The sequence below is a fragment of the Mauremys reevesii genome, linkage group 5, assembly GCF_016161935.1.
Source record: "Mauremys reevesii isolate NIE-2019 linkage group 5, ASM1616193v1, whole genome shotgun sequence".
Lineage (NCBI taxonomy): Eukaryota > Metazoa > Chordata > Testudines > Geoemydidae > Mauremys > Mauremys reevesii.
The window spans coordinates 42,877,529-42,892,514 of NC_052627.1; the positions used below are offsets into that span (position 1 = coordinate 42,877,529).

General features: G+C 45.7%; 1 protein-coding gene across 4 annotated transcripts in view; it reads right to left on the reverse strand.

Annotated features, from left to right (window-relative positions):
• The window catches only part of ANKRD50 (ankyrin repeat domain 50), a 51,466-nt gene extending 44,284 nt beyond the window's left edge, over positions 1-7,182 (reverse strand). Inside the window, exons 1-2 of one of the 4 annotated variants that reach the window (XM_039541128.1) lie at positions 7,052-7,182; positions 4,690-5,908 (exon numbers count right to left, since the gene is read on the reverse strand). In XM_039541128.1, coding sequence (XP_039397062.1) covers positions 4,690-5,168 — 479 coding nt within the window. In that variant the 5' untranslated portion in view covers positions 5,169-5,908; positions 7,052-7,182. Of the gene's footprint in view, positions 1-587; positions 778-4,689; positions 5,909-6,234; positions 6,256-6,872; positions 6,894-7,051 lie in introns of those variants that run through there. The other 3 variants (XM_039541130.1, XM_039541129.1, XM_039541131.1) reach the window with 3 other exon arrangements.
• Between the last annotated feature and the right edge of the window lie 7,804 nt (positions 7,183-14,986).

Genomic DNA, 14,986 nt, shown 5'->3' on the forward strand with positions numbered 1-14,986 from the left:
ATACCTGCACCTTAGTGCTCAGGGAAAGTATCATTAACAGCAGTGGAGTCTAGTCCTATACTCGTAATGCAGGCACAGCGGTCACCAGAAGTGCAGGCTTGCCCACTACCCTACCTTGCCAATATACCTCATTGCCTGACCTAGAATGACAACATTGAATGGTTAGGGAAACAACTATTCTTCCAACACTGGCTGAGATGGTCAAGTAAATAAGCTAATTTATGCCAGTTAAGGTAGAAGGCTGCATAGTGTGGACATATGAGCACTGAGACTACTGAATCTTGCCCTGTCACAGCCACCATATAGTAAGTAGTAAAAGTCTTCTAAACTTATTTGAATTTTAAAATGACCTAGAGGGGAAATATTTCATTAAGATAGACTAGAAGATTCAAGTTCCCACTGACTTCAATTTTTACCCCTCAGGCCTTTTTATATTCCCTATAATATTAAGCCCTCTTATTTTTTAGTGTCCCTCCTCCCTTTCATTTTATTAGTTTCTGGTCCCTTTTACTTCAAGCTTTACTCTATTTTCTTTTCATTTAAACTGTGCGCTGCACCTTTAAATCCACAAAGAATAAGGGTTTTACCTTGTTTCAGGAGCAAGGGAATCCCACAGAAGATTACATCTGTACCTGAGTTGCTCCTTTGTATAAAACACTTAGTGGTATCAGCAGAGCAGAATCTTGTCACTGTCATAATGCTCCTGCTGGCACCAGTGGAAAAGATGTGTGTGCAGAAAGAGCATAGGCATGTTACTCTGCTGAGATTGGAGGTGTTCTGTGAGGGATAAGGAAATAGGATAAAAAGGAGAGGCAGACTCTTGCTTCTTCTTTCCTGCTTTCTTCCCTCCATTAGTGGGTCTATACTCTGAGCCCTCAGCAGCAGAAAGGGGCAATTGCATTTGCTTCACTGTTAGTGTTGCAGCAAGCTCACTAGTGAAGCACCATGTACAGAAGTGTGATCTGAGAGGACAGGGAGGCAAAAAGCACAGACCGGGGAGGGAGACAGTAAAAAGACAAAAGAAAAAAAGAGGACTGGGAGAATCCAATACAAGTAGGAAGGATTGAAAGTCTAACAGCAGAGAATACTGATTTAGGACCATGTTCAGTCTTCACTCCCTTGGCCAACTGGGACTATTTTCAATCATTTCACATTTAAACTTTGATGACACAAATAAACAGTCTATATAGTTTTGAAAGTTTATATAGTTTCAAAGTTTAAAAATTCAGGATCAACCTAATATGAAAAACCCCTATACCAAATTAGGACTTGACAAGTAACTTAAATAACCAATATAATTTTCAAGAAAATGAATACTGTACCAGTAACGTACCCTTGAAGCCTAAGGGTAATTTTTTATTAATACTGCCCATGTTTTTCAACACTGGATGCTTAAAGTTATGCTCAAATCCATACTGAGGCCAGGTCTACAATATAAGTTTCTGCTGGCATACTTAGGTCAGTCAGGGATGTGAAGAGGTGTCATCCCTGACTGACAGGGCTGTGCCGGCACGTTTCTCCCCTGGGAGTAGTTTTATTATACCAGTACAAAGTGCAGGTCTGCCAGTATAGCTGCATCAATATTAGAAGCACTTTATAAGTACAGTATAACACACTAACTAAACCAGCAGAGTGTTCCAAGGTAGACATGAACTAAGTTATATAAAGTGGTCCAATTTTCAAGCTTCTATGATTTAGTCATAATGGTGTGTCTAAAAATAACATATGAACCTAACTTCAGGTACTCATTCCAAAAAAAAAAACTCTTGGCCATTGTTAAAGCAGCAAAGAGTCCTGTGGCACCTTATAGACTAACAGACGTATTGGAGCATGAGCTTTCGTGGGTGAATACCCACTTCGTCGGCTGCGTGTATTCACCCACGAAAGCTCATGCTCCAGTACGTCTGTTAGTCTATAAGGTGCCACAGGACTCTTTGCTGCTTTTACAGATCCAGACTAACACGGCTACCCCTCTGATACTTGGCCATTGTTATATTCTCTTATTTTAACTTTAGACTTCTAACAAGTACAGATTTGGTTTAAGTAAAAGCATAGCTCCATCTGACATTTTCTGCAATTAAATTAAATCTAAAGCTTTCATCCTTGCAGAGTCTTTTGAATCTAGATCATCTAAAGGAAACAGCAATGAGTGAAGGTAAGACAGACAAGAATCTAAAGCAAGAACTTCAGCTGCAACTGTGTTCATTCACAAACTATTCTGTGACAGAAAGTGTGCTTATCAAGAGGAGTTCCCAAAAGCAGTACTACTAGCAGCAATTCCTTCTTTTAGTTTTACATCCAGTGACTGTCATTTATCAGGAGGTCTGCTCAAGTTTTCCACACTCTTGATCTCATTTCTCTTTGAATTTGTTCCTAAAACAGGATGCACAATTCAAAGATTATAAACGGGTGGCAGAAAGAAGGTAAATATATTAAACAATGAATTAGTTTACTTGATTTTACCTTCTATGAAGAAAAGGCATTTTAAAATATGAATAAGTTTTAAAAGCCTCATTTTTTTGGGTTGCAATTAATTTTTATTCATAGTGAACAGTATAAAGTATATCCCAAGACTGCTGAAACCATGCATGCTTAGCACATAAACATTTCACATTGTCATGTGCTATTAAACAGTATTCACTATGAAGTTTTATTTGTCAATTGTGTCAAACTAAGTTGTTTCTAAATTAATCTTCACAGGGAACCTAAAATATCAGAGAAGAAAAATTTTCTAGGTCAATAGGCAAGTAGAGTTAACAATATAAGTTTGTCTAGATTTATAAAACAAAATATTTTCCATTTCTAGGCTATGAACTTGCAACAGGTTCTGCATGGAACTCACTGATTCCGCCCATCAGGGGCTAGTGCTGGTGCCTGATTTAAAGATAGGTATTGGTCACTTTCACTTCTGGTGACTGCAAACAGAGAAATGGAATTATACTACTAGCACTGGGAGTACTAAGCTGAAGCGTGGATGTGAGAATTTAAGATTGTAAAGGTACTGAAAAACAAGGTTAAAAAGACAAGAGAGATTAGGAGCTGCATATGCTTAGAACTTTGCAAATTAAGTAATTAAACTGGCCTGAATATTTTCATGGTCTATTTTAAACTTTAGCAGGAGATAGGGGGGAGGGTGTGTGGGTGTGGGTGTGTGTAAGTAACAAGGCATGATCAACAACTTAATGCTTCTGAAAAATGTTGGTTTGAAAGCACTGCAGACCTAAAATCTTATGTATCCACAGGGCAAAAACAGAACAGGTATGCTTCCCTCATTCCACTTTGCCAATGTGATCAGGTACTGTTCTTCAGTCTCAGTGGCTGTTTAGCTAACCCGTCTGGTGAGACTGAAAGGAAAAACTCTTATGGTGATATTCATAATGTGGACATTAATCAACTTAGACTTCAAAGACCACTACAAAGTTCACAGAAGCTACCTGAGAGCCATGACTTAGCTACTATTGACTTGGGAAAGTTTCATACCAATGACCTAGCGGTAAAAATGCCAGTATTCCACTACAAATACTGTATTGAGTCACTGTCTTTACCATTTTTTCCTTCATTTTAATTGTTTAGATGAAATTAACCTCTTTTGCAGTCAGACCTCCCCTCCAAGAATATACACTCCTAAAGATCTTTGTGTAAGTTGCTTTACAAACACTGATTATCAATGTTCCTGCTGTGGATAAAAAGCTTTCAACAGCATCAAAAAGTCCTGTGGCACCTTACAGACTAACAGACATCTTGGAGCATGAGCTTTCGTGGGTGAATACCCACTTCATCGGATGCATCCGACAAAGTGGGTATTCACCCACGAAAGCTCATGCTCCAAGATGTCTGTTAGTCTGTAAGGTGCCACAGGACTCTTTGATGCTTTTACAGATCCAGACTAACACGGCTACCCCTCTGATACTTTCAACAGCATGTTGAACACATTTTTGTATTGCAAGGGGCACCGATGGTAGAAATGAATACTGCACTGCTGAGCTAGTGATTTCCCTCAGTTATTCAATTTCTATGATTTTGCTAAAAAAAATTAAAGCCTCACATCTTAAAAAGTTACTTCTACACAGAGTATGGATTCCCTAGTTTTTTTAAATACCTACTGAATAGTTATGATTCCGTACCCCCTTATACTGTGAAAGAGTGATAATTCCGTAAGTAGTTATGTGAATTTAGTGCAATCCATGCATATGTAAGTGGGATAGATTCATTTTGACTTAACATTTTCCTACCTGATCTTGTGAGACACTGGCCAGGGTCTGATGCAGGATGGCAATTCTTAAAGTCTACCTAGTCCACTATCCTGTCTGACAGTGGCGAGTATCAGATACTGCAGAGTTCTTGCAATTCCTCTGAAGTATGGAGATGTGGGATAATCTACCGCCCACCCCCCCTTCCCTCATGGACTTTAGTATTTATTATCTGAGGCCCTATCCCTTCAAAAATATTAATTATAGCTCTGGATATTTTTATATCCATAACTATATTTTGAAATGAAGATTTATGTGAGCTATGGGAACAGGAAGTTAGATTTTTTCCCCCCCCATGACAATTTTGGAAGCTATGGGAGCAAACCATGGGATCAACAATCCATGATGCGACAAGAAAAAGCATATTTTTCCTGTCTGTAAGTGCTTTAGGCTCTTTGGATGAAAGGCACTATAAAAACACAACATTTTTTTTTTTTACCTTTTAAATGCTTCAGCAGGATTCCTCTCACATTCCCCAGGTTGAAAGAGACTTTGAACTGCAGGATCTCTTAGTTTGTCTTCATATCCCTGGATGAGTCCACTGCGGCAGATCTGGGTAACTAAACCTCTAATAAACCCTCCCACACACAGTGTGTCAGAGTCTTGAGCCCTGCAGAAGTGGAAAGCTAGAGCTTGGCGATGCAAACCTCTTTGTAGGCTTGCAGGTGAGCTTGGCCACAATAATTCAGTACTGAGGGCTGTCTTCCCACTACCAGGCCCTCCTACCAACAACACACCCCAGGCAGTTCCTTTCCCCGAGACAACACCAGCATTATTCCCAGAATTTGCTACAAGAGATGGTTTGTTGGCAGCAGTGTTGCTGCAGTTAGCTTTTTCCTGAAGGCAGTGCTGAAGCTTGTGGAAAACCCACTCCCTACAGTAAAACTGCTTCCCTTGCAGCAAACTCGTTTGAGCCATTTTGTAGACCTTTGTCCTTGGGATTGGTCATAAGCATCAATACACCTTCAACATCTTAAAGTCTGGATATAAGGATCCATCTGCCACAGGGTGACAAAATGAGTTAACCCTTCTTGTAAAAGAATAGCCTCTTTATAAGACAATCAGACTCATTCCATTCAGATGCTTTATCATGATTAGAGTGTAGCGTGTTCAACTGCTTACGTGATGAAGCGATGCTTGGTACCAAAGGCTCAATAATATTTCTCATATGGCTCAAAAGGTAATAATTCCATGACTACAGCTGTAGTTTAAACAGCTGTGCATGCTCCCAGAGGAGACAATGCATCTAGAGAAATAAAGTTTTTTTTTCAGTATGTACTAGATGCCTCTCAATTCAAAACATTAATCTCTCTGGATTCACATCGAGAAAAAACTGTCCACAGTAAAATATAGCTTCCGAGGGGTGTACAAAGAAGATTTTTTCTTCAAAAAGTAAAATTTATATTGCAAACACGTAGCTCTGTACCACTTGTTGTGAAGTGGTCTGTATAAATACTAAACACTGCAGGCTTCACACATCTGGGCAAGCACCAGAGGAAGTGCTTCAAATTATGATCTCTTATGTAGCAGAGCTGATGGGAAAATGTTAACACCTCCTTAATGTAGGACAAGTGCTTTCTTCCAGATTCTGAATTCTTCCTCAACTCATTTTCAGAGATCTCAATTGCAAGATGTCAAAACAAAGTTCTTCTCTAGACCTATGAAATAAAGAACAAGACAATTATTTTAACTCCAGATGCAAGATATCACATCACGATTTTACTATACATCTGCTAAAACCAAGAATTCATATTCCTCATTTGTACCAATTTCTGAAAGTCTTAAAGTTAGTCTCAAACTTACTGAGAAATAATTTTAGTCAAGATTCTTGTATTTCTGCTATGGGTGTGAGCTTCAGTCAGTCACATTCACATCCTTTGATTGGTTTTAAATTTACCTCAAAACCACATGGAGGAAAGTAAGCTTCCCACTGATCCTAAGAAGGAGACACATGCACCCTATTATCCTGAACGTCCTTCCTTACCAACATTTGTGCATTTGATTTTCCTTTTACTTGCTTTTTCTACTGCCAGGTGCATTTTTACACACTAGTGCTGTCCACAGCTCTCTTTACACACTTCTTTGTTCATGATTTGTATGCATTAGGGCACACAGCAGCCTATTGGAGTCCCATTTTAATACATCCACTACTAACACCCTATGGTTTATTCTTATGGAGCACATTTCTGTTATCTGTACTATCCCCCCGGATGGGTTCAGTCTTTTTTTTTTTTTTTTTTGGTTCTTCGCTTTAGGTCCCCAGTGCCGGGCTTTACATTTCAGCTGATACGGAGTCACTTCACCCAGGTCCTGCTGGTCGAGCTACATTTTTACACCAGGACTGTCGAAACGAGCAGCTGTGAGCGCTTCCCCATCTGCTTCTCATACACTCCACACTGGAGACACACGCCCTGTCCCTCCCCTCGGCCCCGCGCAGCAGAGCCCACAGCGCCCGGCACAAAGATCCCAGCCAGCAGCAGCCCCGCGCCCCTCCTCCTTCCCGGGTGCGTGCAGCTTTTCCAAGCCCCTGGGCCCTCTGAACCTCCCCGGCCGGCCCCTATCCCGGGCTCGCACCGCTCAACGCCTCCCCCCCCCAGTCCCCGTCCCTGTCCCCCTGCCTACCCCGGCGGGCGGGGGGCAGCCGCCCGGCTCGAGCCGCAGACACAGGCTCAGCCCCCGCTTGCTCTGCCGCAGGCTCGGACGGAAGCAGCGGCGCCGACTGCAGCAGCAGCAGCAGCAGCCGCCGCCCGGCTCCCCCCGCCCGGCTACTGGGGAAGGGGCCCCCGCAGCTGCTCGGTTACCTTCCCGGGCCACCTCCGCTCCCCGCCGGCCGCTGCTCCCGCACGGCGCGGCTCTGCCCCGTCGCCTGCCTTGTTCTCGCTGCCGAGCCCCGAGGTCCGTGACTGTCTCAGCCCGTCTGGTCTGGTCCGCTCGGCTCCTCCCCGCCCCGCCCCAGCCCCTGCGCTCGGGCCACGCCCCTTCCCCTCTCGGCCCCGCCTCTTCCCCCTCCTCTCGTCGGCACCGGCCCCGCCCCTCGCGCGTGCGGCGGCCGTTGGGGAGGGGGCGTGGTGGGACGGATGCTGCATGACATCTGGGAAAAGAAATAGTTCGCGGCGGAGGGAGATGAGTTGCGTGACCCGTCTCCTTCCACCACCTCATCACCTCCCCCCCGCGCCTGGGGCTTTGTCCTGCAGCGTTCGTGCCCCCCCACAACTATCGGCAACAGCCAGGGAACTCAGCCCCGCCCCCTAGCGCGTGATCGCAGCGGTAGCAGCAACTCCCCGCGCACCCCAGTGGCGGGTGGGGCTGGCTCGCCCCGTGCACGCAGCGGCGGTTCACAGGCGGCAGCCCCTTCGCCTCAGCAGTACTTGCCACCCCATGGCTCTTGCATGGCCGGCACCTGCCGCTGGGGGAGGGGGAATTACAGGAACCGCCCCCCTCGCACCGGCCCGTTATTTGTGGGGAGGGTCACATCGTCATTTTACAGAGTTAGTAAATACCCAAATGTGGCTCCCCTGCACTGCTGTTGCTGAAATTTTGCAAGAGAAATACTCATGCACCTGAGCATGAGGAAAGCCCGCACCCGCAGCACTTTAATGGGTCCTGCATTGTTAAGTCACAAGGAGCACCCCACAATCGGGCCTGCTGACCCTGCCAGCACCACTGCCAGGATTTTGTGTAGTGGCACAGGTTTAATAAAGGCTCCAGCAGCTACCCCCCCCCCCCCAGCTCACCTACTCTCCTGCACTGCCTTCCACAGGTATATGTGCTGGAGGTGTTGCTGCACCCCCTGCCTTGAAGTGGTTTCCATTACATACAGGGTTTACAGTTTGGTTCAATGGCTCAGCACCCCCGCTATACAAATTCTTCCAGCATCCCTACCCATGGGAGGTGTGGCAGGCTAGAAAGCCTCCTAAAGCTAGCTTTGCTTAGAGCTGCTTCTCTTGTCCAGCTGGAGAAGCCCTGCAGGTGGCAGCCGCTCAGGGTTGGAGGCTCTGCTCCACGTGCCTGTTCTCAGTCTGTTTACATGGATCTACAAACCACCACCCAAAACTGTTAGTTGCCAAAAACACACAGTTCACAGCTAAATACAAAAAATTAAGATTAAACAGCTCACAAAACAGATGCAGAAATAATGCATTTAGATTTGCTATATCTCTTGAATTCTTTTTTTGTTTAATTAAACCCATACCTGATAAGCTCACTCTGTCCTGCCACTCCACTGCCTTTTCTCATTTTACACTGAGTTGTCCCATTTCAGACACCAAATTTCATTTTGCTGACAGAAAGCGCAGCCTTGCCAAGCCAACTCTCACAAATTACTTGCAGTAATGTGATTTTGGACAGTTTTCCCTTGCTGCTCATGATTCATTTAAGCCAAAATCATAGCTTTTCCAAGTCTGCTGCTGCTAGGAGGGATGATATACTGTCGTTCAGCAGAACCAAAGAGCTCACACTTTATGGGGATCGGAAGATTACCACCTGCTCACTACAGTCTCTGTCCCATTCACGAGGCACAGAAAGGGGAGTCAGAGCAAGGGAAAAGCACTACTGCCAGCCTCCTATATAGGGGCAGAAGATGACTTGCCATCTGGAGTCGCTCTGAGGAGTGAGGATAAGGCAGTGCGACACACTTCCAAGGACATTTCTTCCCTGCTTCAGGCTGAAGATGCCACAAAGCAGGACAGTGGCAAAAAAGAGGAGTAATGAGGGAATAGGGTGACAAGGAGTAAATCAACCATGGAGAGATCAGGAGATAGTGATTACAGGGGACAGAGATACTACAGAAGAAGGTGGTAGAGTGACAAAAGGGAGGAGAAAAAGAGCTCTTTCCTCCCCATTGAGGACAGGTGGGGTTCAGGAAAGAAAGGAAGTGCCTCTCACAGCAGAAAGGAAGGGAGTGTGGAACTCAGTCCCCCATTTTTGTGTATGATTTCAGATTGAATTTTCGACATGATGCACACACAATTTGGAAAGAGAAAAGGGGGCTGCATTTCACCACCAAGTTCAAAAATAGACAAGCATGTTATGTTTGCTCCATCATGATTTTCTGACATCTTGCTGTTGGTTGCATTGTTTACGGGAGTTTTTCCATTGATTTCAGTGGATTGTGGATCAAATCCACCTTTTCTGGGTGGTGGGCACCGGACGACGAGCCACCGAGGACCGTGGCTGGTGGACAAGCATCCACCAAGAAATGGCAACGTCAAGAGGCGTCGCCGCCGAAAAGCCGCCGAAAATCAGCGGCATTTCGGTGGTGACACCTCTTGATGACGCCACTTTTCGGCGGTATTTCGGCGGTGACGCCTCTGGATGATGCCGCTTTTCAGTGGCATTTCGGCAGATGCATGTCCGACGGTCAGTATGCAGGCGCACATAGATGGCCAGGCGGGTGCCATGACGCCTGCGGGCACCACGTTGGGGACCCCGTCCTATACAATCACCACATAGTACTAGTATGCACCTGTGACTTTTCACATGTCAGGATAGGGAGGTATATGCAGACATCCAAATCCACTTAGGCATTGCAATGGTCAGCACCTCACCATCTAACCTGTAGGCACCTAGAAAATCATTGGAATAACATTGGTATCCACAAAGCCTGAGTTAGACAGATAGGATCCCTATTCAATGCATGGGGAGAGGCACCTAAGAATGGGATTCACAAAAGGCAGCACAGCAACTGAGGAGCTGCCTAAACTAGCCACTGAGAGATACTGATAAGAAGCATTGTAAGTCCCACCCCATTAGGGAATTTGGTGCCTAAGTCTAGGCTACAAGGAGGCTCCTATCTCTGCTTGTGATCCACACTTTGGAAGCTTTCTCCTAAGCTGTTTCTTGAAAGAATGAGTTAGGCACCTGTTTAACACCACACAAAATGGCCATGAGGAGGAAGAGGACCTCCCTTCTAAACTTTAGCCCAGTGGTTTGGATACTCACCCAGGATGGGAGACCCTAGTTCAATATCCGCTTTTCCTAATATGGAGAAGGGATTTGAACAGGGGTTTGTTTCCCACCTATCAGGTGAATACCCTAACCACTGGACTGTATAGTGATTTTTACTCATTCTGGCCCAATTAATATTAAATTAAATTAAAATCAAATGGCTTCAACGAGAGAGAGACCAACATTAGAATATCCTGTAGTCCAGTGGTTAGAGCATTCACCTGAGACATGGGCCACACCCACTCAAATCCTTTATTTACATCAAGCAGAGAAAGGAATTGAACTGGGGTCTCTGTGGGTGAGTACCCTAACCATTGGGCTAAAGGTTATAAGGGAGGCCTTCCAGCCCACCACTGGCCATTTTGTATGGAGATAGATATGCATGGAGCACAGCAAGTGGCTTAGGCCCCATGGGGAAAGACAGGTGTTGCAATGCCTATCTACCCCCCAACTTTGTGGATTGCGCTGGGACTTAGGTATGAGATAGACCTCTGGAGAGAGCAGTGTCTCGTTCAGAGGCAGACATTTAAGCACCCAGGGAACTTTTACAGCAGAAATTTAGGTGCTGAGTGAATTTAGGATTCAGCTGCAGCTGAGCAGGATATTTTGTAGGTGGTGCCCAAATCTGGGACTTAGGTGCCTAGCATTGGGGTTTAGGTACAGAAGTCCCTTGGTGTATCTGGTCCAAAAAGATGTTTTGGCTTTCCATAACTGAGGAGCTTAGAATAAACAAATAACTATTTGTCAATAACAGTTGAGAATTCTCAATTATGAGTAAGTGATACTTGTACAAATGACAGCTGCAGTTAAGAGAAGTAGGTAGAGTGTGCTGGACAAAAGAATGTTATTGATTGCTATAATGACAGTAAGTACAACACATTACCAAAGATGCCATGGGATCAATATCACAAGTTGTCAAATGCAGTCTATGCATTCCTGTTGTAGCTATGTTGGTCCTACTAGAAAGACAAGGTAGTTGAGGTAATATTTTTTATTGGACTAACTTCTGTTGGTGAGAGAGACAAGCTTTTGAGCTGCACAGCTCTTCTTCAGGTCTGGGAAAGGTGCTAAGGGCTTGTCTACACTGGCACTTTACAGTGCTGCAACTTTCTCGCTCAGGGGTGTGAAAAAACACTCCCATGAGAGCAGCAAGTTTCAGTACTGTAAATCATTCATTCATGCCCGTCACCCCAACCGGGGTATGGGCCGCCAACCACAGATCTCCATAGTCTTCTATCCTGGGCCATTCGCTCTAGCTGGTTCCAGGTATAGCCCATTTTTTTGCTATCAACCTGAAGGTCGCGTCGCCAGGTATTTCTTGGGCGGCCTCTTTTCCGCTTGCCTTGGGGGTTCCACTGCAGTGCCTGTCTGGTGATGTTGGTTGGTTGCTTGTGTAGTGTATGTCCTATCCAGCCCCACCTTCTCCTTCTAATTTCTTCCTCTGCTGGGAGTTGATGGGTCCTCTCCAAGAGGTGGATGTTACTGATGGTGTCTGGCCAGCGGATCTGGAGAATCCTTCTGAGGCAGCTATTAATGAAGGTCTGGATCTTCCTGGTGGTTGTTTTGGTTGTCCTCCAGGTTTCAGCTCCATACAGTAAGATTGATTTCACGTTGGAGTTGAACAGTCGAATCTTTATTGCCAAAGACAGCTCTCTGGAGCTCCAGATGTTCTTGAGCTGTAAGAAGGCTGCTCTTGCCTTACCAATCCTTACTTTGATGTCTGCGTCTGTGCCACCCTGCTGGTCGATGATGCTACCTAGGTAGGCGAAGCTCTGCACTTCTTCCAGGGGGCTTCCATTCAGTGTGACTGGGTCGTTGCTGATGGAATTGATCCTGAGGATCTTGGTCTTATCCTTGTGGATGTTGAGGCCAACCTGTGATGACGTGGCTGCCACTACGTTGGTCTTCTCTTGCATCTGCTGTTTACTGTGCGAAAGGAGTGCAAGGTCGTCGGCAAAGTCCAGGTCATCAAGCTGGGTCCACAATGACCATTGGATTCCATTCCTACGCTTGTAAGTGGATGTCTTCATAATCCAATTGATGACGAGAAGAAAGAGAAGTGGTGACAACAAGCATCCTTGTCTGACTCCGGTTCGCACCTGGAAGCTGTTTGTGAGCTGCCCTCCGTGGATCACTCTACAGTGTATGCCGTCGTATGAATTCTTGATCAGGTTGACCACCTTTGCTGGGATGCCATAGTGCCGAAGGAGCTTCCAGAGGGTCTCTCGATCCACGCTATCGAACGCTTTCTCATAGTCAACAAAGTTGATGTACAATGAGGAGTTCCACTCCATAGACTGCTCGACTATGATGCGGAGCGTTGCTATCTGGTCCGTGCATGATCTGTTCTGCCGGAAACCTGCCTGTTCATCTCGTAGCTGTGGATCGACAGCATCCTTCATTCTCTCTAAGAGGACTCGGTTGAAGACCTTCCCTGGCACCGACAGGAGTGTGATTCCTCTATAGTTGGCACAGTTGCTGAGGTCTCCTTTCTTGGGGATTTTGATGAGATATCCCTCTTTCCAGTCAGCCGGAATCACTTCTTCTTCCCATATCTTCTCAAAGAGGGGGTACAGCATTTCCACTGAAGCATCCAGGTCTGCTTTCAGGGCCTCTGCTGGAATATCGTCAGGTCCAGCCGCCTTCCTGTTCTTCATCATGGTGATGGCTTTTCTGATCTCGTCTCTGGTTGGTTTATCGCAATTGATTGGGAGGTCCTCATTGGCTGGGTCGATGTCTGGTGGATTTGGTGGTGCTGGTCTGTTCAGGAGTTCCTCAAAGTGCTCCGCCCATCTGTTCATCTGTAGTTCTATTCCTGTTATAGACTTTCCCTGCTTGTCTTTAACAGGACGTTCTGGCTTGCTGAACTTTCCAGACAGTCGCTTGGTAGTATCGTACAGCTGTTTCATGTTACCGCTGTATGCTGCCTGCTCTGCTTCTGCTGCCAGTCCATCCACATAATCTCTCTTGTCCTTCCTAATATTCCTCTTCACTGCTCTGTGGGCTTCAGCATACTCTTTTTGAGCTTTGGCCTTTGCTGCTCTAGTCCTGCTGTTGTTGACTGCTGCCTTCTTCTTCTTTCTGTCTTCTATCTTTGTCAAGGACTCTGCTGTGATCCACTCTTTCTGCTGGTGTTTCTTAATTCCAAGCACTTCCTGGCATGCTGACCTAAGTGTGTCTCTCACTTTCTGCCATCTGTTGAGTACACTGTCTTCCTCTTCCTCAGACCGATCCTGTAGTACTGAAAACTTATTCTTCAGCGTCAATCCAAAATCTTCCTTGGTCTTATGGTCCTTCAGAAGGTTGACGTTGTACTTCGCTCTTCTGTCTGACGCGTCTATCCAGTTCTTCTTCAGCTTCAGCTTCAATCTGGACACCACTAAGTGATGGTTGGACGCCATGTCTGCTCCTCTTCTAACTCTAACGTCCTGCAAGGATCTTCTGAACTTCTTGCTAATGCAGACATGGTTGATCTGGTTTTCTGTCATGCCTGCTGGCGATACCCAGGTACTCTTGTGGATCCGCTTGTGAGGAAAGATGCTGCCTCCTATGACCAGGTTGTTAAGTGCACACAGATCCACAAATCTCTCTCCATTCTCACTCATCTCTCCCAGAGCGTGGGTCCCCATGACTTGTTCGTATCCTGTGTTATCAGGTCCAATTTTGGCATTAAAGTCTCCCATAAGGATGGTAATGTCTTTGTCTGGGAGAGTCTCTAATATTTTCTGGAGTCTGTTGTAAAAGTAGTCTTTGTCCTCCTCTTCACTGTCATTGGTTGGAGCGTAGCACTGAACAACATTCATCTTAATCCTCTTCATTTTAGTTCTGAAGGATGCTGTGATGATCCTGGGACCATGTGCCTCCCAACCAATCAGTGCTCTCTGTGCCTGTTTGGACATCATGAAGCCTACTCCCTGTGTGTGGGGTGCGTCGCTCTCTTCATGTCCTGAATACAGCAACAGCTCTCCTGTCAACAGTCGTCTCTGTCCAGCTTGCGTCCATCTTGTCTCGCTAATGCCTAGTAGGGTCAGGTTGTTGCTCCTCATCTCTGCTGCAACCTGCACCGTCTTTCCTGACTCGTACATGGTCCTCACATTCCATGTGCCGATGGTAATCCTCCTGGTTGTAAGAAGGGTGATCGGCTTAGTGGCTTCCTCGCGGCTTTCACCACCCAGCGTCATGCATCTTCGAGTTGAAGACCCTTCTTTTTCCAGGCTAAAAGTCTCTGTTAACTCTATTGTTGGCGTTTCTGTAGCAAGCTGATTTTTACAGGGTGGAGTTGCTAGCCCCACGCCCAACTCTCCTCCTTTACCCTGACTTGGGACAGGCAGATGGCCCCAAAGGACCTCTCTGGTGGAGTTAGTACTGTAAAGCACCTGTGTAAGCAGTGCATCAGCGCTGGGAGCCATGCCCCTTGTAGAGGTGGTTTTTTAGAGCTCTGGGAGTGCTCTTTCCCAGCGCTCTGCTGCGACTACACAAGCCACATGTAGACTAGCCCTAAGAGTATCACAGCTAAATACAAGATAGAACAGACAGTTTAGCATAAGTTGTTAGTGCATATGCTAAGGGATCATTCAACATGAGGTGGCTAATTAACACGCCTATAGTCATAGGACAAAAAGGGAGGGGAATTAGTGGGTTACAAATTGTTGTAATAAGCCATTAATCCAGTGTCTTTATTAAGACTGTGATTTTTTAATGTCTAACAAAGTAATGAATTTAAGCTCCCAGGGTCGTATTTTGAAAGTGTTATGCATGTTTCCTATTGAGAGTGAGGACTGATAGGTCAG